General features: G+C 38.9%; 2 protein-coding genes across 2 annotated transcripts; both read right to left on the reverse strand.

Moving 5' to 3' along the window:
• Positions 1-5,135: 5,135 nt before the first annotated feature.
• Positions 5,136-11,754, reverse strand: LOC130172030 (polyadenylate-binding protein 1A). Its single transcript, XM_056380432.1, has 15 exons — positions 10,917-11,754; positions 10,395-10,588; positions 10,105-10,220; positions 9,326-9,465; positions 9,130-9,224; positions 8,820-8,957; positions 8,470-8,565; positions 8,056-8,328; positions 7,814-7,904; positions 7,097-7,219; positions 6,837-6,979; positions 6,290-6,374; positions 6,012-6,142; positions 5,623-5,713; positions 5,136-5,503 (listed from the first exon to the last, which is right to left on the reverse strand). The coding sequence occupies exons 1-14, from the start codon at positions 11,107-11,109 to the stop codon at positions 5,624-5,626; spliced, it is 1,908 nt and encodes a 635-aa protein (XP_056236407.1). The 5' UTR covers positions 11,110-11,754; the 3' UTR covers positions 5,136-5,503; position 5,623.
• Positions 11,755-14,746: 2,992 nt separating this feature from the next.
• On the reverse strand, positions 14,747-27,556 carry LOC130172031 (14-3-3 protein zeta-like). The gene is made up of 6 exons (XM_056380433.1): positions 27,435-27,556; positions 24,689-25,000; positions 19,638-19,761; positions 17,176-17,339; positions 16,959-17,054; positions 14,747-15,646 (listed from the first exon to the last, which is right to left on the reverse strand). Exons 2-6 carry the CDS (start codon positions 24,989-24,991, stop codon positions 15,590-15,592), a joined length of 744 nt encoding a protein of 247 aa, XP_056236408.1. The 5' UTR covers positions 24,992-25,000; positions 27,435-27,556; the 3' UTR covers positions 14,747-15,589.
• Positions 27,557-27,615: the final 59 nt, after the last annotated feature.

Genomic DNA, 27,615 nt, shown 5'->3' on the forward strand with positions numbered 1-27,615 from the left:
TCCAAACACCGATGACTCTAGAGGGCTGCCTCTAGCCATCATAAATGATAATACATGTGGTCTCATCCACATAAATGAATGTTGGGAGTCCCATTAAAAATCTGTACAATTGAGCCATTAAGCACTGGCAATAATTTTCTACAATTCTTTTCCTAAATTATGAAATAATATATCATTTCTTGGTTAAGTATATGGCATATAGAAGGAAATTATGTTAGCCCTCATACACACTATGTTCTCATTTTAAAACAGTGTTTTAAAAAGAAAACGATCTCTGTCTGAGTGTTTTAGCTTCGTATCAGAAATAATCTCCATCCATAACGACACACCTGAAAACACATATCACATGAACATTTACGTACACTGGACATGCACGTGCCAGCGTAAACAGGAAGCAGATTGTCCACTCTGCAGTCAGTTGCTCAGTTCCAGAAAATACTTTGACGAGGGACGAGGAACAGCAATGGCAAAGAGTAAGACCACATATTTCTTAGCTTTATAAAATGTAGATTTTAAATGCACAACAGCTGCTAGCAAAGACAACAACGTCAGCAACGCTTGTAATTCAGTATCCATGTTGCATTTACTACTGGTAATCAAGGCTGATGTAATTTGTTTTCGTCAGCAAAAAGGTCACATGATAAGAATGTAACGAATCAGGGAAGTATTTGTAATGACTGATAAGACCAAATCAGGAAGCGAACATAGGTGTCTGTGTCATTGTTTCCAAGTCTCAATTTCTGCCTATCCACACTAAAACGCAAACATGGAGTTTTTGAACTAAAACATGGCCTGCAGCGTTTTCCAAAGTCTCCCTTTTATGAGCTTGAAATACTCCAGAGTAGTGTGGACGCCAAGCGTAAACATAGCAGAAGTTTTGCGTTTTAGTGTGTTTGTGTTGCCTCAACCTCTTTCCACTTGCAATTTGTCTGCCACTTTGTAGTGTAAATAGAGCATTAGACATTACACACTATGTATTAGGGAACATCACAGAGATTGCAAAGTGAATCAGTGAATAAGATGGTAGCCAGTTCAGACAATATGGAGAAAATAAATCAAACAAGTTTAAATTCAATTCAAGATGGTGACTTTTTTGATGAGCAAACATATGTACACATCATTGGTTTGGCATTACAAAACCAAGTACTTATTACTGAATTTCGGTTATGTACTTGTAACAGACATTTTAATAAACTATATCCATTAATTTAGCTTTTCATTAAATAAATATTATTGTGATGACAATGTCAGTTCTAAGGCCCAACAGTAGAGATGTGTGTGTGTGTGTTCAAAAGGCCCCTTTTCCTAACAACAGCAAAACTTTACATCCTTGGTTAAATGAATAAGAGGGAAATAAAATAAACTATGGCTAATTTCTTAACAACAGTATTCTAGACTAAGCTTTGGTCCTCACAATAAAGAGAACCCAGACTAATGACATCTTTTGGCTGCATAATCCATACAGATTTTTGATATGCTGCCTTCCCAACACAAGCAAATGACAATGCCAGGGCAACTACAGTGTGTGTCAAAACATATGAGCCAAGTGTTCAGTCTTTCTTCAGCCAAGGATGATAAGACAAGCAGGACAACTACACAGGCAGGCAGCTGGGGAAGTAAGACACAATTTCTTCTCTTCTGTACAGTGTATACATTTAGTACAATAACACAGGTCACAGTGACTTAACCAACTTGGTATAGTCAATTATGGCCTAATGGAAACTCAAGCATGTGATGTGTACAATACTATACAAATGTGCCCAGAAAGACTGCAACTAAAGTCTATCAAACAATACCTTACTTGTAAACATACTCAGTCACCATTGTATAATGAAAGACTTAGCCAGGATTATGAACTTATTTAGTAAAGGTAGCTGAGGGAGACATTTATAGTAATAGTTCACCTGAATACTGAATAAGAGGAGCTCTAACATGGATTCCAGATTTAGGTAAGGACTGATTAATGGCAAAATCATGTCAACTTCATATGTAAAGTAATTGCCTGGCATACAAACATACAAGTCCTATTTTTAAGATGTATCATAAGGCTGATCAGGTTAACCCAAGGCCCATGGTAGTCCTTCTGCTACCTAAGATTTGCTGTTATCGGTTACTAATTCATATGCTTATTGCAAGTAATATGTCCAAGTTGCATATCCATATTTGTATTATGTGTTATTTTTATTTAAAGTGAGCAGTTGCAAGTCTACATTCTTATTTTCGATTGGCAGGTAAAAGAAGAATCACAAGTCGTGACAATGTAGTCTGTATAACTCCTAACAAACCTAACAATATAGAAGAATTAATTATGCAACAAACTCTTAACAATTTCTCATATTTTTCACAAAAATAGGGAGACACATTAAGCAACAAGCTACCTACCTCAAACATTTCTCAAATCTATCACTGACACGTTCCTGTTTCACATTGTGTGTAACATACGTAACGTTACAAAACCCTCTGAAATCACAACTTTTTCTCTTTCTGCTTGCTGTTTTTATCGTGTCATGGCAGTCATTAGCAAACCAGCCCTGCTGCCCAAGTTGAACGCACTGCTGAAGTACTTGACGTTGGTCAAAGACAACTCAACGTCTTTAAATGGCTGCAAACTACAGTCTAGCAAATCATATATTTGTAGGCATTTGTTATGATTTTAAACGTTATGATAATGCCAACCGTTACGTTTTGTACGGTTACTTGACTTCGACTTCTCAATAACGTTAAAATATGTAGCTAGGTTAGCGACGTAGTTAATTGTGTTTAATACGCTTCACGTTACCTCACAAATGATCACCATCTGGTACACGTCCAAACAGAAAATAGGACACATGACGGTAGCAAAATACAGCTAGTTATGGAACAGTTGAAATTTTCCATAGGTCTGTCATGCCTTATAAAAGTATCCAAAATGCCAGCCAGCTAACTACTAAACAGCGAGCGTTAGCAGCTGGTTAGCAAGGTTAGCTAGAAACGATGAGAACGTACCGTCTGTTGCTAGTGACACTTCTTCCGGAGACAGTAACAAAGAAGAAAGGAATGGTTCTGCTTTCCAAATGCGATTTTAAGTTGAGTACTCAGCTGTCCCACTGCAGTGCCGTGAATTACGTCCCCACTGATACTGGCACTTATTTTCCTCTGTCTTAGGTCCCACCTATCCGTTCCGTTTCGAACGACAACAGCTTGTATGGAGCTTGCTCTGTTGTTCACTGTTCTCGTTCTAGCTCAGGAATTCAAATCGCATCGCGAGATTTTGACTATAGATTCATAGGCCTCTGCCAAATGATCCAGTTTTTTTTATTTTATTTCTGTCACGTCTTTACAAGAGAGCTGATATGCCACCTGTAAAACAGCTTATTAATAATAATAATAATAATATTATTAATAATAATTTAATATCAAGGGAATGGAACTTATCTTCCACAATCTTTCCTGTGTTTGTCATTTATTTTCTATGTGGTTTCTAATTATATTTTTTTTAAATTCTATTTAGAAAAATTAAAAAAAAAAAAAAAAAAAAAAAAAGATCAAGGGCATCTTGATGTCTGATGTCATCTTCAAGCCTAAGGGCTTCAATCGTTTCTGTCCATAGAGACTGGATAAACAACCATAAAAATCATCTATCAGGCTAAATAATCAGCCATGCTCAGAAATGATGTTCCTTACATTACATGAATATATACACTCCCTGAGCCTTTTATGACATCATATTAATATGGCCTCCCTTTGCTCTCAAAACCTCAGTTCTTTGTGGCATGGATTCCTCAAAATACATACATCCAAAGATGTTGGAAACTTTCCTTTGAGATTCTACTCCATGTTGACATTATTGTATCACATGATTTCTGCATTTGTCAGCTGCACATTCCCTGCCACATCCCAAAGGCGTTCTAGTCTCCGAACTCTACTGGAGAGATGAACACCATTCCTCCAAAAGATATTCAGCGCAACAAGTAACATTGTTCATACCAAATTTTATCCAGTTTTATATTGCTTCCCTTTCCCCCCTAGTAGAGCTGGGTTGTTACATCTTGACTAGCAGGGCTTTACAACCAGGCTACACAAAAGCAAATGAAAAAGCATGAGAATCAGCATAAAGGCTCATTTCAGAACACAAAGCACATACAGTATTAATGGTGTTTTATATGAACCCATGAAATTGTGGAGATGAAATTTTATTTACTCGAAATCCACTCTCTTTGAAGCATAAACTGATATGAACAAACAACACTGGAATCAAATCTGGATAATCCCATGATATCCCTGTGGAAAGTTGTTTTGGGTCAGCCATGTACTGTTTCAGATTTTGAAATATATTCAGTGTGGTTCAGCTTAAACAAGAGCTCAGCTTGAGTCCTATTTGTGTCAGACACTGGAAGAACCATATGGAGTTGGACATTGTGGTGATATATTAAATGGGCTTTTCTGTCTAATGATATAATTTAGTCAGTAAGTAAGCATTGGAAGTCTGATACAACCATGCATTTCAACCTAAAATTGATTTCTAATGCTCTAACCTCAGTTGAACATACTTTCAACCCGTGCCATCTGTCCTGTCTACCACAACTTATTTCCTGTGTTTTTCTATTTGAATAAAGTAGCACACCCCCCCCCCCTTTAAAAATTAGTGCTGTAAAAAAGTATATTTTTAAGATTCTACTCTAGTATTTTTAGGTTTTAGGACAAAATACTGCACATTCAGGTCAACATCTCACTAATGTAACAAACATCAGTTACTGTATTCCTGAAAGATGTGCTGCCGTTTGCTCTACAACTTCAAACAGTCAGTAACAAAACTTTGTACAAGGTCCCAGTGCTCTGATTGTTAAGGATTAACCCTCACCAAATGATACTGACACCTGGTGGAGGACAACTGTTCTGTGATTATCATCTGTGTAGACCACAGACCATCATGCTTCAAGATATGACCAATACATGAATACTGACTTGACACTGCAACACATCGAGACAAAAACATCTGACCAATTAGCACAGCTGAATTACATAAATTTGATAGTGTCCTGTAAAGACACATACAATAATCAAACAGGTATAAATATTCTGTGAACTAATATTACTGTATTTAAGAATAGAATTTCATGGAGACAATTATCATTCAGTCATGAAACAGAAGCATATATTTTGAATGAGAATTTATTACAGCCAGTAGTTTACGATACAAATCACCTTTCAAAACGCTCAGCTACCACCTTCCTGAACATGGCTGATACTCTGAGCACTGACACAGTAAAATGACATAAAACAGAGGAATGCATTCAAATGTATAATTTCGATTTTTATCTATTTTTCTATTTTTTTCAACAAATTTTTGTTTATGATCAAGGTCTAGTCAAACCATCCCTAGACCTGGCAGATTCAATTGTTTTTCTTTTTTTAAGAAATAATTTATCATTTTGCGATGTTTTCAGAGTTTTAGGTTTTTCAATGTTTAATTTTTTTTTTTTTCTCTTTTTCCATCGGTGAAGCAGGTTTCAAAATGCTCAATCTGTAACAAAAAAATAAGCACATCAAAGATTACACTGTTGTTCATTAACTTATGATATCCTTTCATCCATGTTATCTACAACTTATATCATGAGAATAAAACCCTTCCCACACCCTCACCTTAGACACTGGGAACACCAGCAGGGGTGGTGGACTTCTGAGCAGCCTCCTTGGCCTGGTGGGCCTGAAGCACAGCAACAGCCTCATCCACCTGAAACAACAAAATACTTCATTTCTCACTGCATAAGGAGCAAACACACACAATTTTTTAATAAATCCTCAACAATGATAGGGGAAGCAACTAATGAAAAAGGATCTATGTTGAATTTTTTCCCTTGGCATCCACAACCCCCTGTTATGCCTTTCTGCCCCCAGTTAGAGAACTACTAATCTAAAAAGGAACACTTTTTTTTTTTTTTTTTTTAATGATGAGCAAATTCAAATGAGAAAATACTGTCAGCCAACAGGCATACACAGAGATATATCTAACAGATTAGCCATTAACTGACCTTTGAGCGCAGTGACTCAGGTGACTCAAGCATGTGAAGAAGCTCTGAGTTGTCGATCTCCAGTAGCATACCCGTGATCTTGCCTGCGAGGCTGGGGTGCATGTTCTGGATCAGGGGGAACAGACGCTCACCTGAGGAAGAACAGTTAACCATTTTAAAAACCACTGAGTTCAATGTCAAGAAACCACACCTAAGATGTCAAATATTTTTCTATTGGTTTCCTAAAAGACTTCATTACATGTTAGATCCTCCTAAGTCAGAGCAGTTGAAGTACTAACCCAGCATCTGCTTCTGTTCCTGAGGGGGGGCGGCAGCCAGCATGGAGGCAGTCAGGGGCTCCTGTCCTTGGACATGGACAGCAGGCTAAAGATGGGAAAAAGATATGAGTTTTGTCATTCACAATCTAAATATTCTCAGGTTCACAGTTGTTTTTGAATTTAGTTAGATATAACTTTGGCAGGTTCTAGAGAACAATGGCCATTACTTTAGAGATCAGAATTAATGCAATCCAATACCATCCTGTGCTCACTGATTTGTCATACAATATAGCTTTTAACTTCACACAAGCATTTTAATGCAATAATTATAAAGTCTAGCCCAGCTTCAGTCTGCCTCACTGTTAGCACTAAATACACATATACTATGCACTATAAACAGAAATATAGCTGGTTCAAATGTTGCTGTCAGGAATCACAGAGTATAGTCAAAAGCACATTTATTAAATTAGGACCAGAGAATTTGAAAATAATATACAACAACCATGTTTAGGAATGAAATCGTGTTCTTATATTTTTCAATGCCTTAAAAAGTCAATGAGATTCTTACCTGCTGCATGGTGACCTGTGGCTGGGAGGCCATGTGCTGCTGGGGGTTGCGCACACCGGCAGCATATTTGTACTGGGGCATGGCACGCACTGGGGCAGCAGCGGCTGAAGCACTGGTAGGGCGCTGGCTGAGAGCCTGGGTGGCTGAGGTGAGGAGGGACAAAAAGGCACGTTATCAAAAGCACATCTAGAGACAAAAACAAAGTAACACAGGAACAAAACATAGCAGATTCTTCTGTCTGTGAAAACTGAAACACATACGCATACGCTGGGAAGCCATCATCCGTGGGACCTGGGTATTTGTGGTGGTGGTGGGGCGGATGGTGTTGAAGGTCTGGGGCCTGGGAGCTGATGGGCGCATAGCACTGGGCATGTTTTGGAAGTCTAAGGGAAGAGGGGGGAAAAAAATGGAGATCCATAATAAAGTTGTTACAATTAAGTTCTTTCAATGTTACAAGAGGAAGCGAGTTATCCATTCATTTACAGTATCACTTAGCATCCCAATAATAATAGCATGAAACGCTACATAATCACATGGAATTAGTGCCAGGAAGTTAAGGTATTATTTAACCTTGATATACACTGGGTGCGTATGTTTAAATGTATCGAGTATTTCAAGTTTTCAAGTATTACATTGGGACATGAGCATGCAGAGTACAGCAACATGACATGTGGGTATTAAGTGGAAGTAAAACAATATGCTTCTTTATCTCTCCGATACATGAAGCTGTAGGCTACATAAAGCTGATAAATCATGAAATCAATAAGTCTTTTTACTTAATGTGATAAATGTGCTGATGCAACGTACGCACTTTTACAGTTAAACAAAACCCTTCCAACTCGAATCTATGTTGTATTATGACAGCAGCAGAAATAAATGATCTGGAGACAAGAGTATTTTAATGAAAATGCAAAACAATAATTAATACCAACAGGCAGGATCAAGATTTCAAGAGCTATACAAATGTGGCTACTTACGCTGAGGACGCACTCCTTGAGTGGCCCAACGGGGACCTGGGCGGAGTTGCGCCAGCTGGTTGGTGGAGTAATATGCAGCACGGTTCTGGGCCTGGGAAGGACGGAGGCAAAAATATTTATCATATTCTTACTGCAAAGGAACTGAAGCATTATTTTCCTATTATCCACTTCCCTACAACCAACATATCATAAAATATGATAGGTTTTTTTGTCATGTATACTCAGCAAATTGGCTGACTTACCTGAGGTATAGCCGCCATGAAATAGCCTGAGGGTGGTGCAGGCTGGTAAGGGTTGAGGACAGGGTTGGGCACAGCGCGGACAGTGGCCATCCTCTGCATGTACTGGTTTGTTAGATGGGCCTGACGCTCCTCCTTGCGCTGAGCCAGGGCCACATACAGTGGCTTTGTAGCAACAATACGCCCATTCATCTCTGTTACAGCTTTAGTGGCCTCTTCTGGGGAAGAGAAGCACACAAAGCCAAAGCCTTTGCTCCGGCCACCCTCCATCATCACCTGTCAGAGGAGAAACTGATTAGCATGTATATTGACATTTTAGGTTTTATTTTCAGGTGATTTTTATGGTGATAAGACACTCAATTTTTAAGCAAGTGCTGAAACATTTCAACCTTACAAAACAAGTGCTAAAATCTTTACCTTAGCACTTGTTATGGTTCCAAATGGAGAGAATTCTTTACGCAGACGCTCGTCATCAAGGCCATCATCCAGGTTTTTCACGTACAGGTTGACACCCTAGTATGTGAAAATAGATCGTGAGAATGTAATCTCATGAATAAGTCAAATCAACTCTTAGTCTTGTATAGACAACCACACCTCTATCTCGAGACGGACTAACCCATAAGAGGTTTTGGATGGCAGCAAAATGTGTGTATTTGAACCATTTGTTAGGGTTAGTTTGTATTAGACAGATATGCCTCCTAAAAAAAACGCCTTATTTTATCATGTACTGAATGAAACTCCTCTGAAAGAATTGAGGACCAACATACCTGGTATCTGGTCATACGATCTTGTTTCATCTGCTCAAATTTGCGCTTGAGCTCGTTCTGGCGCTCCCCTTTCTTCTGTGCGCGGCCCACATACACTTGCCTGCCATTCAGTTCTTTACCATTCATGTCATCTACAGCCTGCAATGAAACAAGCAGAAATCCACTGAAACAAGCTAAAACAGAAGCTGTGTTTCTATTGATTCAAGAACAGCAGAGGTATATTGGGAATTAAGTGGATGTTTTCCAAAGATTTAGAAACATATGAAGGAGGCAATGTCCCCAAAGAAAAGAACGAGGAGTTGATCCTGACCTTCTGTGCATCTTCATGTCTCTCAAAGCTCACAAAGCCAAATCCCTTGGATTTGCCGCTATCATCAGTCATAACCCGGATACTGAGTGCAGGACCTACAAAATATAAATAGCTTATCAACACATTTAACAGGCCAAACTACACTGGTAACATGCTTAATTGTGAACCTGTAGTCTTTGAAATCTCATCAACTTACCATATTTGCCAAACAACTCCTTCAGCTTCTCATCATCCATGTCCTCCCCAAAGTTCTTGATGTAAACGTTGGTAAACTCTCTGGCACGTGCTCCAAGCTCAGCCTCCCTCTCTTTACGCGATTTAAAGCGTCCAACAAATCTGTTGGTTAAATGATGTGAAAAATTAAAAAAAATAAAGAATCACGTGCTGTGACAAAACTTTGAACTTATTTCCTTGCCTCCTAAATTACCATACTATTCTACTATTCAAGTAGCTTTTGCTGAATTATCAATGGACAGCCCTGAGATGTTGCCCAAAGCTGTTCAGGGATATCACTCTAATGCATTTCTTTATTTTCCTCTTCAAACCTTATTATTCCGATAGAGAAAATGTATTTTACTTAAAAAAGTGTTATCCACCACTAGCTGCAATGGAGGACACACTTGGCTTTTTACACCTGCACTGTGTTAAGACTTTAATAGCACCACTTAACCCTGAACAGCAAAAATTTTATTATTTAAAGAATGCATTTTGAGTTAAATGCAGACCCTGCGGTGGTAATGTGAGCTTTGGCAACTTTATGGAGCATATTGGAATATTCTACAGGTGAACAAAGTTGGCAAGGTTTGATATTCATAACTAGGTTGTAAGAACACCAATGGTACATTTGACATGATTGTCAAGCGAGTTTGTAGACAAGATGCAGATGAACACAAAACTTTGATTAGATGTAAAATTCATGTTAATCAGACACCCCCAAACACTGATTTAAATGAGTGTAATTGTAGCTGCACTTACACTTTTCTGTCATTGAGCAACATGCCATTCATTTTCTCAATGGCCCGCTCAGCAGCCTCGTGGGTCTCAAAGTGTACAAAGCCGTAACCCTTTGAACCATTTTCATCACAAACCACCTTGGAAAAAGGAGATTTGAGCATGTCAAAAACAATTCCTAAACATCATGCATTGCAAAACAGACCCGCACAATCAGATTCAACCAGCTGCAATCTTTAGTCATGCAAAGTAGTGGTCTGTAAAGCACTCAAACAAAAAGCAAAGGCAGACAAAATTAATGCTGCTTTGCCTACCTTGCAGGAAAGGATGTTTCCAAATGCAGAGAAGGTGTCATAGAGAGCCTTGTTATCAATGGATTTATCCAAATTCTTGATGAAGATGTTGCCCACTCCACTCTTCCTCAGTGAGGGGTCACGCTGAGACCACATGATGCGGAGAGGTCTGCCTTTAATCACATCGAAATTCATGGTGTCCAGGGCTCGCTCAGCTGTGAGCAGATGACAAAACTTATGAGAATGGGTTCATGTCTGGTTAGTATATGGCACAATGCAATAACATCTGTAGAAGTTAAAAATAAAATCATGTTTCATGGCGTGTTAATAGCTTCATCACAGGTGTAATACATGTTCAGAACTTGAAATGACTGAAATAATTAAATAAGGTCACAGGAACATACTGACAAAAACCCCCGATAGTGCTATCTAAAACACAGATGCTATAATATGGCATGCATGCTCCATGGTCAAAATGGAGTAGGATGGTGCCACATCCCTCATGTTAGCTGTCCTTACTTAATTACTTTAGGATAAACCTACCATCAGCTGGCTGCTGGAAGTTGACATAGGCATATCCGAGGGATCGGCGGGTGATCATGTCTCTGCACACTCTGATGGAGAGAATGGGCCCAGCCGGGCTGAATTTTTCGTAAAGCATGGCCTCGGTAACGTCTGGATGCAGGTCTCCCACATATAGGGAGGCCATAGGGTAGCTAGGCGCGCTGGGATTCATGTCAGACGACGCGTGTTCACAGACAATCCAACTGAAAGGTTATAATAACTCGATGTTTTGTCGACAACCGTCACCCAATATCAGCCCTCTATATGGAATGGTTCTTTTTCTTGGTCTCTCCGATAGCTTCACAAAAATTGAGAGCGCAGACACTTAATAGTAGCTATCTTAACCGTTAGCAACGTGGGCTAGTTAGCTTGATTAGCAAAATGTCGGAGCGTGGCCTAACCGATGTGGCTCGCACACTCTTTCAGTTAGTAAGCTGAGTTGCCGGTAGTAAACGACGCAAATGCTCTCATTTACAATGGTAACTGGAATGACAAAGCGCTTAAAGGGAGAAATGTGTGGTTAACAATATAACTGACTAACGTTAATCACACACGCTTTCAACAATGACGCTAACTGCTCAACGTGCTAACGTTCCTCTCGTTCCGTCTTTCGTTCTTTTTCGAAGGCAGCGTCTTCTTCGCGTTGCGTGGGTTGGCAAATGAAATCCTGCTTCACCGATTTTTATTTTTCTTATAAAAATATGTCTGCGTGTGCGCTCTAGCTTTTGGTTTGTTTCATAATAATAAAATGTGTGCCGAGACTAGCTCCGGAGCACACCCTACGCAGACGGATTACGGGAATGAAAGGAAGGTCGGTAGAGGTTGTTTCCCGATTCCAGTCGAAACTACTGCGCGTTCACCACTAAGGTTGACGTCATACATCTCGCGATATTTTATATTTAATTTAATTTCGGTCATTAGCATGGATGTATTGGTCTTATAATACACCCATGATCATTACAAATGAATTGGATGTATATTTCGGCTATATTCTGCTTTTTCGGAAGGTAAGGAATGTTTCGATGACCGTCAAGGGAAACAGCCTTAGATATCTGTGCACTCTTGTGTTCTTAACTGTATTATGCACTAATTATCTGTGAATAATAAATGCGGAAACATAAAGAGGTATAAAAGAATAGTAAATTAATATGTGTAAATATAAAGAGAAATAAATACATGTGTAAATACGAAGACAAATAACCAAATATAAAAGTTTAATTATTATATAATATTATATATTATTATTGTCTGGGCTGCATATAGCCATATTCTTTTAGCGTGTGTGTATGTGAAAGTGTCCTGGACCACATTGCAGACCTGCCTACTCAACTGACGTCGTCTACCACAGCCTGATTTGTCACAGTGTCATAATGAACTGAAAATATTTTTTATAATTCTCACAGTGTTTCCCATACATAAACTTTATTTTTCTCTGTTGCTTTTGCTAGTATTTGAAGGGCCAATATGTTAATCAACTGGCTTCATGTGGGTTGAGTAGTCAATTCCTGCATACATGAATCCTGCCAGGAACTTTTTAATGCAAAGGAAGTAGGCCGTGTTCACACCTGGCCAGACACCAGACCTTTTTTTTTGCTATGGCAGATATATTGTATATTGTAAACAGCATATATTTATATATATTTAAAAAATATATATACAGAAATAATTGAACAAATAAATGTTAAAATGAAAATGCTCTTGGTTGTTTTTATATTTCCACATGTATGTATTATTTTATTTACTTTAGGCTGATTAATTCTTTTTTTTATAGTACTCCTGTGACTCCATAATTAATATGTTTTTCTGTGACAGTAAAGCTACTAGATAACCATATTGTCTTCATAACCATTGCAAATGAAAGAATTGTTGTGATTCATTTTTCAAGGATTGCAGTTTACATAAAAGAAAAGGACAAGTTGTTTTGAAGCTCACCTCGGATGAATTAGGTTTAAGTTTGTTTTGAATCAAATAGGCTACTGTTTCCACTTCATATTTAGCGCTGCTTTGGCTTGACATGGGCCCAGCTATATTTTATACGTTACACTCACCTTGACTGAAATAAAAGGGCCAGCTCTACGAAATATTGCATCATTCCTCTCAGATTGTGCACACTTAAAATCAAGTGGTGTTGCCTGCTCATATTTTATTTAGAGCTACTGAAAGACTATGAAAGAGCCAGCCTACAGAAATACTGCAGGTTTAGATGATTTTTATCAAGGACACGCTATTCCTGTGTAATATAAAAAAATTATCAATGACCTTAATTTTCATAAGACCATCATCTACTGTTATAGATTAACCTGATAGTGAGTATTATTATGGTTATAGTAGTACCCATAGTTTTCCGTACTAATCATTAAAATGCCGTTTCCCAGTGCTTACTCCCGCGAGAGTCCGGCACTTCTCGTCAGGTAGGCGGAACTCATTATTACCAACAGGGGGCAGCAAGGAACGAAAACTAAACAACCACGATACCTGTTTCTGATGATTCTAACAGCGCTCTGGAAAATACAACATAGCCAAAATCTATCTATTACAGGGTCATTATGTAATTAACATAATTTTGCATCACCCATAGCACACAGTTTAATGTTAGCTTGGATACATATATGCTGTCTGAATAAGAAGCAAAGTCTGCTGGGAGTTCTCTGCATAGAATGAGCTCCTCATCAAAGATGCTCTTTAACATAACTCTATGACATCTGTAACTTTCTGAACTGTCCCTGTCATGACTATATTTTCTGGGTTTGATTATGAGATGTCACTGCAGCTCAACAATCCTCAGCGACAGTTTTGCTGTGCCCTCCTCCAAAGTACTGTCCATGGCATTTGAGCGGACACACCCAGAGTTATGTAGATGGAAAGTTTTAAAGTTCTTTCCTTTAGCTGTTCAAACAGTGGCAGTGAAGCAAACCGACTGGCTTCTTGCTTGTGGAACAAGACATAAGGCTCATGATCGAGCCTTTAGTTAATCACCCTATTGCTCTGCTCAGTGTTCTTTGATTAGCTTTGGATGTGAATGAGCAGTAGACTGCATGTCTAGTCTCCAAAAGTCCAGTGAATTCAAGGGTTTTATATTTTCATGTGGACAAAGAAATCCTTGATTATTCCTTCAAGAACAAGTCTGTATGATGTACGTCAAGGAGGATGCGTTACAAAGGAACAAAAAGCCTCATTGACAACAGTGGAGTATTTGCATTGGAGACACCGACTCAAACTGGTGTACAAAAAAAAAGAGGGAGGACTCTCTGTGGGTCTCCTCTGCTCCCGGCCTCCACCTTAGTGTGACTCATTTATTCTTGTACAGCAATTCACAGAAAATAGAGCTTCAAGTTAAAATGCTTGCTTGATTTACCACCACAATATTTAGAAACACCTACTGGTTTTTCAGGAAAGACAACCACTGCAGAGTTGAAATTCATTAATGTACATAATAGATTGGATCATAGACTGTAAATGTTCAAATGTAAATGTAAATTTAAAAAAAAAAAACCTCCAGGATTGTTAGACAACTTAGGACCAACATGTCAAAACATACAAGTCAAAACTTTTTTTTTTTTTTTTTTAATTCCACTTACATGAAATTACACATTTCCCCCCAAATAACAGTTAGGCTTGGGTGTTCAGTATGAAAATTACAAAGACATGAACAAAGCTAGCCAGCCAGACAACAACCTTCCTCACATCTCCACAAACTACTTCTTACCAACATGCAGTTTAGGCAAGTATTGAAAGAAAAAAGGAGAATAAAAGACAAAACAAATAAAAATCTTAATTTGCAAAAGCAGCAACTAGATAAGCATGTGGGATTTTTTTTTTTTTTTTTTTTTTTTACTGCTGTGCTCATACAAAACAGCAACAATAACAAGCTTGTGTGCTCTTTTGTTCTTCAAATTTTTCTATACCTCATAAGTGATACATAGAAATACAAAAGCAGGTCACCCGAAAACAGAACAAAATAATAGAGAAGAAAGTTGAGCGACGGACAGTAAACGGAATGTAACCTTTGTGTTCCAACAAAACCTTGCCTTCCCTCTCCAGCAACTCCCCTTTGCTCCCTCTACTATCTTCCTCTGCTGTCATTCTTCTTGTCTAGTACAGAATAACTGCGGCTGTCTGCTCAGGTGTGAGAAGCCAACTCCTGATTTTGTGAAACCACAGGTTTGTCATCAAAAAATGGTGCTAATCAAGAATAAGACCATTAATATGAATAGAATACATATATAGTATAACCTGTTGCCTGACTCTAAAAACTCAACCTGCTGCATGTTTCATGAGTCGAGAACTTGCCCTCTCACCCACCACCTTAATAATACAACACCCCTATTGCTCCCACACACAAAAAAAAAAAAAAAAAAAAAAAAAAAAAGGTCAGCAGACAGGCAACCAACCCGAAATATACTTTACCCTTCCACATGGACCCTCCCACTAAACAATTTAAAACATACCCTCAATCCCCATCCCCTTTCCCTACAGTTACTACAAAAGAGGAAACCGTAAACCGATAGGAGAGAGATGAGTGTTGAGACACCTAAATAGAAAAAGATGGAGAGAGTTGGATGACAATGATGATAGTGAGGTGGTCTCAGTGTTGATGATGAAGATGAGCTGGGATGATGGCAGGCAGACAGGGGTGCCTATGGGGGTCTGGCTCATTCTCTGGGCTCCTCTGTATCCTCTCCCTCAACCTGGTTATCAGAGGTCCACAGCTGAGGAGAGAAGCATAGTGAGAGGGAGGAGAACAGGAGGGTCAAAGGGGGAACCGGGGAATTGGTAGTGGTGGGGGTGGGAGGGTGAGGAAGAGGGAAACATCCATTAATAGCTGATCTTTAAAATATTTGGATTTTAATTTGAAAGGAGACTTAGGAGTATTGCATATTTATTTATTCTAGTTATTAGTAAGTTATCAGATACAAATGTGTTGTGTACCCTTGTGTAGATACTAAAGTCTGTAGCAAAGGTGTTCAACCAATATCTTTTCAAGAACATTACCTGGATGTTCCTCGAACAATTTCTAGGCCTTTCTTGCATTTAACTGCTGAAAAGCGTGTATCTAGCAGTGCTAAGCAAACAATTATGTTTTTATTTGCCCATGTTTAAATATTTGTCTCTGTAATCTCTTTTTAAAAAGATTTTATTTAGACTTTCCAAATTAGGTGTACATTGTACATCACATACACATATCCACAAAACAAAGACCCACAACCCTAGCAACAAAACATACAACATTTAAAACCTTACATTGACCCTCATCAGACACCATACATAAGTCTTCAAATACAATTAATATTTATTGAGTACACCTATTTTTATTCTAGATGCTACATATCACCTGATGCAAATGAGAAAATGTGGGTGAACTGACGATTTAAGTGGATGAAACGGGTTTCGTATTGCTGCTGCTATATACAGTGTATGCCATTTGAATGGCTCCAAAAATGTTACAAACACCTTCTCTCTAATTTTTTGTGTCATCAAGGTGGTTTTTTGGGGAATTATTATGTCCTTTTTATTGGACACTAACAGACAGGAAATGTGGGTGGAGAGAGAAAGTCCAACCGGGGACTCACTGCTCCAGGCATTTGCGCCCATGTGGTATGAGCCCTAAACATATGGCTATCGGGTCACCCTGTCATCAAGGTGTCTGAAGGCCACACTGTTGATTACACACGTTATAGATTACTGAGAAAAAAAACAGCTCACATGAATGTTGTTTCAATGAGAGCTGCAAAGATAGATTACTCAATCACCAGAGAATGAATCTGCAACAATTTTGATTGTTTATTAATATATAGACAATTCTTTTGCAAAAATGGCAAAGTAATCTCTGGTATCAGCTCCTGTAAAGTGAATATTGTCTGGTTCTCTTACACGGCTTTGATTGCAAACTTAACATCTTTGTGTTTTGGACTAAAACATCAGCATGGGCTCTGGGAGGCATTTTACACTAAATCAACTAAAAAAAATAATTGACAGATGAACCACATAAAACTAAGTATTTGCAGTTGAAATGAAACTTACTGTCAAGTTGTCTCTCAGTAGCTGCATGATTAGTGTACTGTCTTTGTATGAATCTTCACTCAGTGTGTCGAGCTCTGCAATGGCATCATCAAAAGCCTACAGGAATTCAAAACAAGCATTTTAATCGCAATAATGCAAGATATTAATACATTGGCATTATATTGAGCAATTTAGTAACCTCACAAATACAAAGAGTTATGTGGTGTTATGAACTTACGCGTTTGGCCAGCTGGCAGGCCTGTTCAGGTGAGTTGAGGATCTCATAGTAGAAAACGGAGAAATTGAGGGCGAGACCAAGACGGATTGGGTGCGTGGGCTGCATTTCGTCTTTGCTGATATCAAAGGCTTTTTGGTAGGCAGCCTGTGAGTCTTTAATGATGGCTAAGAGGAAACAAAGAGCATGAAAATTATGGAACATAACATTATAACAGTAGAGTCACCGTTTATAATCTTTCATACAGTGTATAAAAAGAACAGAAACAATACAACACATTCAGTTTCTAGTTTACTACATACACCTATCTAAAACTAACGCAATGAAGAATGTGTCCTGTAATAAATCCAACTTCCATAAAGGTTGTGTTGAAACCATTTCAGAGAGGTGTTGATTATACTTTATGATCATTTTGGAGAGCATAGTTTGTGGTGCTGCTGACATGAACTGCATTTATACTCCTATTTATAAGCAACTGAAGTCAGATAAAGTTGAATCAATACTTTACTAAAACTGTCTTTAAAAAGTTTAAGTCACGTTTCAAAAGCATCTAATGATTTTTCCAACACACTACAGCAATACAATTGGAATAACAGATGACTAATACTGTAGAAGGGCCACACCTCTCTGTTGTATTACTGTTGGGTGAAGAGCACAAGGGAGGTAGCTTGTTGTGAGATTAACCACACAATTGTTTCCGAAGGCCTAAATAAACTCTCTTCTTACAGTGGCTACACCTTTGGTGATGAGGCGAGAAGCTGGTCGTCATAGTGATGGGATTTATAAAGCAGATGCTTTTAAACAGAATACTACACTTTCAGGTAATATTTCCTGTAGTGAGTTGAATATGACCTCAACAAGCTTAACGGAAAAATAAGTAAGAGGTTTCAGGAAGGTTTCTAGGGGCAGCGGTTTTAAGATCTAATTTCGGTCTAAAATGCAAAACAGACTGACATGGTTGGGAAAAATGTCACTAAAAACGATTGATGAGTCCATTTTTATTATGTCCTATCTAATCTTCTCTGTCTTATAAAATCTTTCACTGCTTCCTGCCCTAGTGAAAGTGGAGACACAAGTTATGACCTGTGAAACTGATACATAGGTAAGTAGAAGACAATAGTGTGCACACACACACACCAGCAGCCAAAGGGGTGTGTCATGAAGGTGGGTCAGAAAAGAAGAGTTCTAGTAAAATTCAAACAAGTTTAAAAAACTGAACCAGGATTAAAGCGTTTCATAAAACCATCTCAGAGCAGAAGTGATCAGCCTAATTCAAGACGGGTTTTAAGAAGTAAGTTGAAGATTTTGGGAAATATTCTTTAAGCTTTCTTGCACATTTCGATAAGATCAATACCACTCATATCTGCCTGTGAAAACTAAAACTACAGTCAGCAGCCTATTAGCTTTGTTTAGCATAAAGACTGGAGACAGATTGAAACAGCTAGCCTGCTTTGGTCTGGTAACAAAACCATAACCTACCAGCTCACTAACTAACACATTATATCTTGCTCATTTAATCTTTAAAATAAACGTATAAGTTGGTCTTTCCAAAAACCAACTCAAACATCCTAGTTGTCATTTTATGAATAAATGTGTTCTCCGAATTCGCTATAAATGACCAAAGTGGTTTCCCAAACCTGTTTGCTTCATAAACCATTAAAACAAGGCAGCTGAAAACTCAAACAACTGTGTGGCCAAAACATGAGTGAGAAAAAGATGAGTTTATAAATAAATAAATAAATAAAAGTACAGAAAAAATACAGAAATAGCCTTTTCATTACAAAAGTGTATTAATTTTTTATTTACTCATTAATGCTTATATCATTTTTGTCATTCTTACTAGAGGGCAAAAAGGTTAAAAGAATAGGAATGGAACTGAAACAGAAGAATGGTTATCTAAAAAGGACTAAACTACCCCAAACAGAATATTTCTTTGAGCTTAAGTCAACTAAAAAAAGACCAGCCTAAGATAGACCTGGCCTCTTGAAGCAATAGATTCAGTGACAGACCTCTTTAAAGCCTGTAAGCAGCCTGCCGGTTTCACTTCAGGTTAAATTTACAAGAACATCTCTGCTTAAAGTTCCCCTTCTAACTTACTACAGGCATCTATTACCTAAACTGACCCACTAGTTGTTAACAATTAACAGTCAACAACAATGACAGAAAATGTTACCATTCAAGTACATCTCTCCTTCCTTTCTCACTACCAGAGGCGTATACTGTGATACTATTGTAATCATCGAGGAGCCAGTCATAAAGCTTATCCTGATACTTAAGTGTTCATTTAATAGGATCTTGTCTAATACGTCTTATTTGGCTCTGCTAGGAGTTGCAGATATCAGTTCTTACAATCCAGCGTTCCAGCCAGGAAAACGTAAATATACATAAATGATGAAGATGAAATAAATCCCCACCACCTTCTACACACGCACACAGTATAAAATGGGATTTAGCATAGAGCTTACATGTCTTCTCTTCTCCTGTAGCCACCTCAGCCAAGTAGCGGTAGTAATCGCCTTTCATTTTCAAATAGAAGACTTTGCTCTCTGCTGCAGTGGCTTTGGGAATGAGATAAGTGTCCAAGAGACCCTGTGGCAGAAAACACAAAACAGACTGTTAGGAAAGAACAAATTTTCTAAAGATATATAATCCAGTGCGTCATCTGTAATGTATATAACTTGCTTTACAACTGGGGCTAGCAGAGATTGAAATCAGCAGAGTTGAACTGTGTTCGCCAACTATGGGTATAAAATGTGTAAACAATTCATTTATGAAGAATTTTAACACTAATTACTATAATGCTCATTTGCCACTTAAAGGCATCACTTATCCACTGACCCCACAAGAGCAGTGGTAGTTATTTCAACTGATTCAAATAAACATCATCGCCAACATTTCAAAGCATCATTTCCCATCAGACCTAAATGAGGGTAGAGACAAGCTGACTACGTCCAATTGCCTAAGGGCTTGAGCGTCAGACTTTGCCTGAGCACCATCACAGATGCTTCAGAGACCACTGAAGGGGGGTGGATATGTGTGGATGGTGGATGCTATGAAAGTATGGGGGAGGAGAAAGGGACAGGCTGGACAGGAGAGTAAAAAGTGGAGGGTGAAATAGGGTGGAGAGAGAGGATGGGAGTATGGATGAAAGATGGTGGGGGTGGAAAAGAGAGCAGAGAGCCAGGCTGCTGAACTCCTGATGAGCTTTTGCTGAGGAAGTAGGTCACTCAGAGCCCAGCTTGGCTCTTTACATCACAAGCATGCACCACTTGATAGCCTCTCCCTGTTGCTAATCTGAATACTAGCTGGCAGGGAACCTATAGTGCTAAGTGGTGGGAGTGTACCATAGCACACTAGCTGTAAAGAAGGACAGATTAAACAAGAGGATTAAACACTGCCTTTAAAGAAACCTGAATCAATGCTTAATATAAAGTGTAGATTTTAGCTTCTCATGTCTGTGGACTTTCATGTAGTTTCATTGCGGACATCTCCATGTTGCGTCTCCCCATCAGCCATGAAGAACTAACTGTGCCCTACAGCTTTAAAAGAAAAGCAGGAAAGCACAATTTCCCATGGCATTAGTGATGATATGTTATTAAGAAACCAAACCCAGACCTGTCCTTAAATTTAAAAGGCCTGTTGATTTCTAAAACTATGGGTTGAGTTGTTAGATAAGTTACGGGCCTCTCTACATATGAATAGTAATGTAATGGGCTGTTCCTGGGTTCGTGGGTAGATGACATAAATTGTCATTTAGGTCACACGATGGAAAATGCATAGATTTGGTCTGAAAAAGAATAAAATGTAGGATCAGCACACAACCACCATATGATATTAGTAGTTCAAACATAGACCAATTTTCCAAATGAATAAAAACATTTTTGCAAGTTCTACAAGATCCCATTCATTAAACAGCAAATTTATATATTATCCCAAGTATAATGAAATAAACGAGGCTGATGTAAGAGCCTGCATTTGCAGAATGCTCTCAGACTGATGTGAGGGTTCAGGGAAGCCCTTTGGGATCTCAGTCCAGAACTGGGCCACTTACAAGGTCATAGCTAAAATCAAACTACCACCGTGGCAGGAATGTTGAGTAAATGAAACTTATATTTTCATTAATTGTCCTGCCAATTTGATTATATCTTCCTCAATATCCTTTTTGCATTCAAGGATTGAACAGAGGTTCACAGAAAGGGCAACGTGGGCAAGCAAAGATGTGAAAGTCTCAGTTCTGAGGAACAGACAACAGAGCCATGTATTGTCTCTGAAGCACACCCTGCAAATGTAATTTATATCAGTCAAAGGGACCATCATGGGTTTATGTGGGCACAAGCTTGCTCAATGCTGCTTGCGCATGCCACCATGCATGCTCAAGCAGCATGGGGCAGCAAGCCTACTACACCACTGTTAGCATTAGATCACATTATAAGCCCTGTTAAAATCAAAACACATTTCTTAAAGGCTTACCTTAAAAGGAGTGGGTACAGTGTACACCTAGGTAGTTTACTTTGACTTGATCAGTGTGTCATAGATAAAAAAGCAGAGCTGGCTTTCAAAGACAGCTACAACTTTGTAAAATATCCATTAGGAAAGAACATGTAATGTGTCAATAAATACAACCTCTGTTCCAACCAGACTTATACCCAAGTCCTTATTGGCAAGTCTTGCCACTCACCAGCCACATTGGCAACACCTCTGGGCAGTTTGTTCAAGCCAACAAGACCATCTAAATGAATGGGGAGAGAGCCATAAGTGCACTTTCAAACATCACCAGGAAATGAAAACCGATAAAATCACCTGTCAAATCTGATAAACGCTTTATAGGTTTGGCGACTTTGCCCGAAAATAAGGTTTCAAATGCTTTTTTACCCAACGGGTTATACTTTCACTGAGCATGTGCAAGGTTTTGTTTGTGTCAGTGAAACAACACCATTTGGTTGATGTTTCTGGTTCGGTTGTTACAAAGTGTTGAAAATTATGGAAGTAGCTGTGCAAATTGGGGAGATGGCTGGCTTATTGGGGAGAAGGGCAGAACAGCCGCGTCATATAATCGCCATCATTTGCTTTTCTATTCATTCTTTAAGTGGTTTTTGTCTCTCCCTTATAATGTGTCCGCTTATACCACTTCCACACAAAAATGAGAAACTCCGGAAAACCCATGTTTGCTAGTGGTTTGAACAACCAATAAGCATGCTCACTTTACACAGAAATTTGTCAGGTAGTCATGGTCTCTTTGACTTTGCACAGCTACTTCCATAATTTCCATAACAAGTGTAATAACACGGACAAGTAACTGTCCAAGGGTATGTGCTTTTTTCCCCATTGATTCATTGTGTCTGTCCATCTCTGATGGCTGGCTCTTCACTTGCCGTTCAGAGTGGTCATACAGAACAGGAATAAAAATGTCTTTAGTTTGTAGAAGCTGTTGTCCCACCGCATCTAATCTGGTTCAAGTACACCACAGCCATAATCCTGTCCTACACCCCTCTTTATATGCCCTCTCTCTTTTGGTCCCCATAAGGCCATTCAGCCGAAGTGGAGATCAGCGAGCCAGAATGCTGGTGCTCAGCTGCTGTCATTATAGGATTAGGTCCTTGTGAGTCATCAGGCAGATAATACACAGGCTGAGAGAAGAATAGAGTAGTAAAGGTCCTACAGATGGCTATAGTACTTCCAATATAAAAACCAATGAACTAGTAAAACTTCAATATCTGTGGAAATTTGGTACTATTCTTAAGAGTAAGTGGAGCTGTGCCAAGAAAGCCTTGAATTCTGGGGTATCTAACACGTCAGATTTACTAACTGTGTGAAGTCTGATCTGCTTCTTCTGGGGGATTAAACCTGGGATGCCCCAGGTTTAATAAAAAAGGACCACTATTCATCATCTTAAAACACATATAGTGGAAACAGAAGGCTTCATTGAGGATTGTGTCTTGTATGTTTAATCTCTCATAAAACACTCTCCTCTGAACAGGAAAAAGGTGCTGGCAGTTTGATAAAAACATGAAAGTCTGATTAAGGCTTTAGAATATTAAAATTTTAAAAGTAATACAATATTATTGGCTGTTTCATCTTAATTACTCATAAAAAAGTGCTCTGTTGTATAAAACGCTAAAAACCGGCTAGTGAGCTGTAGGCTACAAGCTAGATGGAAGGCGGCTGTGGTGCATATTGCGACTTGTTTCAAAAAGACAAGATCAAATCCAAGCGTTTCTTAATGTGAATCCTCACATAACTTGAAAGGTCCAAATGGCAGAAAAATGCACTACTCATTCTTTCCTCAGTCGGAAACTGCAGTCTAGTACTTTTATCCAAATCCAAGAACAACTTTCATAGCTATAAAGAATATCGAATAAGCCTACCTTTCAAACTTTTCAGTGTTCATTCCTCTGTTGGTCTACAGTGTATGTGGCATATAATAGGCCGACTGTTGTCAAGCCACCACCAAATTAGAATTAAATGAATAGCTTATTATTTGCAGTGCTTTTTTAAAGTAGAGGTATCACGTGGATTGCTAAGTGTAAAAAACGGTTAATAAAGGGTTCCTTATGGCTGGATACATACAGTACCACTCAAAAGTCTGGACTTTTGACTGGCTATGCAAAAGTAAAAATAAAGAATATGTAGGAATTTTTTTTTTTCTAAAATGGCCCCATGCCAAAATTCAAGCACATTGCCAGAGAATTTTAAAGCCTATACCTTTAATGTTCGGTTTTTGTTGACACTGTCAAAGAGGTGTTAATTCAATTATGTTTTAGCATTGGCATCATAGTTACTGATAGGGTTGTAGTGGACTGCATTATATTTAGGAGTTTCTATTGCTGTTGCAGGTGTAATAAGGGTCAGGCCTACTTGACAGGCTTAACACAGTTTACGCCTCACACACTGCTGAAGGAAATGACTGACTCAGACTATGAATGATGAACCAAATTGATAACTATAAGCTGTTTAAAAAACTTCTTTTTGCATACTCTCACCCCACTTCAACATTTTTTCCCATTACAGTGGCACATGTGCAGAAGAATGCCTTGATAAATCACAGATCATCACTGATGACATAATTTAAGCTGGAAGCCGTCTAGGCGTGGCACTTCTCTACAGGGTCCATTGTGTCTTGTTGATAGAAATGACACATCTAACAACATGAACTGCTAAAGTGAGGTATGAATGGAGTTCAACTCACTCCTTAGTCCTCCAGTATTTCTTCACATAATGTGAATGTCAAAAGGAGATGACTGTTAAGTAATTTGCCTGAGGTAAAATCTCTTTAAAGCCTTGCTTTTGCCTCTTATCAGTTTGACATGGCCAAAATCTTGTAATCACATTTGCTTTGGATTATTAAATTCAGTTTGTGTTTGAGATAAAATGCTCATCTGATACTGCACAATATCAGATTAGACTGAATAGTTAACATTTGCCCAGTCATGTCTTAATAAAACTGTAAAGAACATTTAAGATATGGATACTATAACAGGTAAAGAAATGTTGTATAATAAAATGTTAGCAATCTCACCAGCACATCTTGGCAGATATCTTTCAGCTCTTTCTCAATCTTTTCCCGGTACTCTTTGGCCATGGTCTGCTTCCTTTCGCTGCCCTCAGCTTTTTGCTCAATGCTGGACACCACACGCCACGAGGAGCGGCGGGCACCCACCACATTCTTGTAGGCAACTGACAGCAGGTTACGTTCCTCATTTGAAAGCTGCTCACTATCCTCAGTAACAGCCTTCATTGCAGCAGCCATGTCATCGTAACGCTCAGCCTGCTCGGCCAGCTTGGCCTTCTGCACCAGTTCCTTCTGGGGTGCCTCGCTCATGACTGCTCACTGGAAGAAGACAAGCAGAGGAGAGGACAGCCGAGGTCAATTAAGTGAACAGCAAGGGTACTACCCCCCCCCCCCCCCCCCCCCCCCCCATGGTACCCATTTACATGTGAAAATAGAATTTTAAGAGCATGTAATGAACCAAATTAATGGTCTAAATGATCAAGAAAAGATAAATCATCTTTGCTGACTCTAATCTGTATACATGAATAGATGTGGGTCTCTTCTCAGTCCAGAGAAGCGACCACTCCACGCTAACTAAATTGATTTAACTGAAGTTGTAGCACATGATGTAACTACAATTTCTGAGGCTTGCTGCTCTCCTTACGAAATACTTGTACAAGGAAACGCTGATGCACACCATGGCAGTTCAAGGCTATGGCAGCTAACAAAAGAAATTGAACAGTGAAGTATTGCAAGGGCTATCAACAGAGTAAGTGAGAACAAAAGTATACCGACTTAAGTTTAAGCTAAAGACACTAGAATATATTAATTGTTTGAATTGTATCTTCGTTTGCTAAATGGAAAGATGCACTAAGCAAATATGTAGTTGGATTAAAATAAAATCATGATTTTTGCTGGGGTCTGTACCAAACAACCATGTTACCTCGCATTTGGAGAATATGATACCATAATGGTGCATTTATAACGGACTGTTGTGACATATTTTACCTTTATCAAGAAATATATGTATGCTGGTACATTACTTCTTTTACACTTACACAAATACACAGGAATTATAATTACATCAATAGCCTACATCCGTTTGACCCATCTAAAATAGCCAGCGGGCTTCCACAGAATCAATCACATTTTTTCCATGCAGTGTGACATGCTCTAAATCTGACCTGAAATATCTAAAGAAAGCTAATTCTAACACTGATGACCCCATATATTAAGTTGACTGAGCAAATAAACTGAGAATAAAATAAATAAAACACACACACAAAAAAAGCCCCATCACAGATCACATTACAAACACCATTTGCGGAAGCACACAAATAGTTGCATGTTTCAAACAGAAAGAGTTAAGAAGTTTCCTTGAAAAGCAACAAATACTACCCTGACAAACACACAAATGTGTTAATGACTTTTTATATATTACAGCATTACTTCCACCACTCCAAAATACTAATACAAACTCCCCAACAGAACGCAAAAGGATTTGTCAATCTGTAGAAATTATAAAATTTTCAACACCGACAAGCATGAACATGATGCAACACGACCCACGGGTACATCAGTGAATAACTATGCACCAAAAAAGTTAATAAGTAGTTACAACTTAAGTTAGGTGTGTGAATTCTATTCGCCGAAATCATGTAAGCTACAGTCTCGGTACAACATAAACTGATCTTGCCTCCAGGGCAAACGCGTCCCCCCCCTCTCTCCCGTAGACGCACACACCACACCCATTCCTCTACCTGTGACTCGCCCAACAAGCGGAAAAGTGCGAAATAAAAGCGTGTCTACACTTGGCTTGCTGTGACAAATATCGGTACATTTAGTCGACATGGACCCAGAGACGCGTCCAGTACATTTACAGACACGGCTCTGACGAGAAGCACGATTTAGTGTATGAAAATCAACCGATGGCGGCTTTTCGTTAGGCCCTCGTGACCCATTTCCAGTATGGCGCAGACTATTTCCTGAAGCAGAAGCATTCCAAATCAGACAGCCTTTATAAATGGGCTAGGCATTATACCCATTGTCACAGCTACTCTAACACGCTCGCCATGTGAAGCCACACACCTTTAAACATTTGTGTTTCCCTCAAATCAAAAGATTATGAACTTGGTTGGTTAGCGTGACGCCAAGCCTTTAAAAGGTGTGGATCTTAGTTGAACCGCCCGGCTGGTAGCCGATGCTGAAAGACAATTTGCCTTCTCGTTAGTTCGCTAATACACTATCTGCCACCTCACGTTAGCAAATAAAACTGATATACTGTCAGCAAAATTGTGACGTCAAATACACTAAAACTGAGATCAACATAACTTATAACATTAACCGAAAAACAATATATTTAACTGCGAGCCATAGCAATCCTTCCTCCAAGACAATACATTCCCGTCACCTTTGCTCATTTACACTGAGTGACATGCACACTTCTTAAATTAGAATAACCTAACAAATTACTTCACTTAACAGGTTTAACGTTTGTAGCCAATGTTACAGAATATTTGATCGACAACCTTCGACCCGACACGCCTTCCCCGTCTTGTGTCCCATTTGAAACCAGCCATTAGACATATCCCAAATTGTAGCTAAGCTAGTCATTGTTCGCTGGTCTGATAGCTGTCGCCGCTCCATATAGCCCAAAGTCATTTGGAGAAAATGCACTTCCACTGTCTCTATATTCTACTATTAGTTAGAACACTTAACAATGACTAATGCAAACGTAAAAGTACAATTTTAAAAACTGTAAGTCCTATCATACCTGAGTACTGGCAGATAGCAGTGATGTCGGCGTACTAAGCTACAGCTGATTCTCTCAGCGCGTCTGAGTGAATGCAGTCCACGGGGTTTCCCTCCAATCACACCAATCCAAGGCACGGCCCGGAGGGAACAGGGGTTGGGGGTGACGTCAAACGTTACCCAGGCAACCGAACAAGAGACAT

This window comes from Seriola aureovittata, chromosome 7, assembly GCF_021018895.1.
Source record: "Seriola aureovittata isolate HTS-2021-v1 ecotype China chromosome 7, ASM2101889v1, whole genome shotgun sequence".
Classification (NCBI taxonomy): Eukaryota; Metazoa; Chordata; class Actinopteri; order Carangiformes; family Carangidae; genus Seriola; species Seriola aureovittata.

What these genes read in the sequence shown, in the direction of transcription:
- LOC130172031 (XM_056380433.1), bottom strand. Translation starts at nt 24,991, where the DNA reads ATGAGCGAGGCACCCCAGAAGGAACTGGTGCAGAAGGCCAAGCTGGCC. An exon ending in TACAGGAGAAGAGAAGACAT is followed by an intron (nt 17,340 to 19,637) that starts GTAAGCTCTATG and finishes GTTTCCTCTTAG; the next exon opens with CCATCATTAAAGACTCACAG. An exon ending in CCTGCCAGCTGGCCAAACGC is followed by an intron (nt 17,055 to 17,175) that starts GTAAGTTCATAA and finishes GAATTCCTGTAG; the next exon opens with GCTTTTGATGATGCCATTGC.
- LOC130172030 (XM_056380432.1), bottom strand. Translation starts at nt 11,109, where the DNA reads ATGAATCCCAGCGCGCCTAGCTACCCTATGGCCTCCCTATATGTGGGA. An exon ending in GACATGAAGATGCACAGAAG is followed by an intron (nt 8,958 to 9,129) that starts GTCAGGATCAAC and finishes GTTTCATTGCAG; the next exon opens with GCTGTAGATGACATGAATGG. An exon ending in GAACCATAACAAGTGCTAAG is followed by an intron (nt 8,329 to 8,469) that starts GTAAAGATTTTA and finishes CTCCTCTGACAG; the next exon opens with GTGATGATGGAGGGTGGCCG.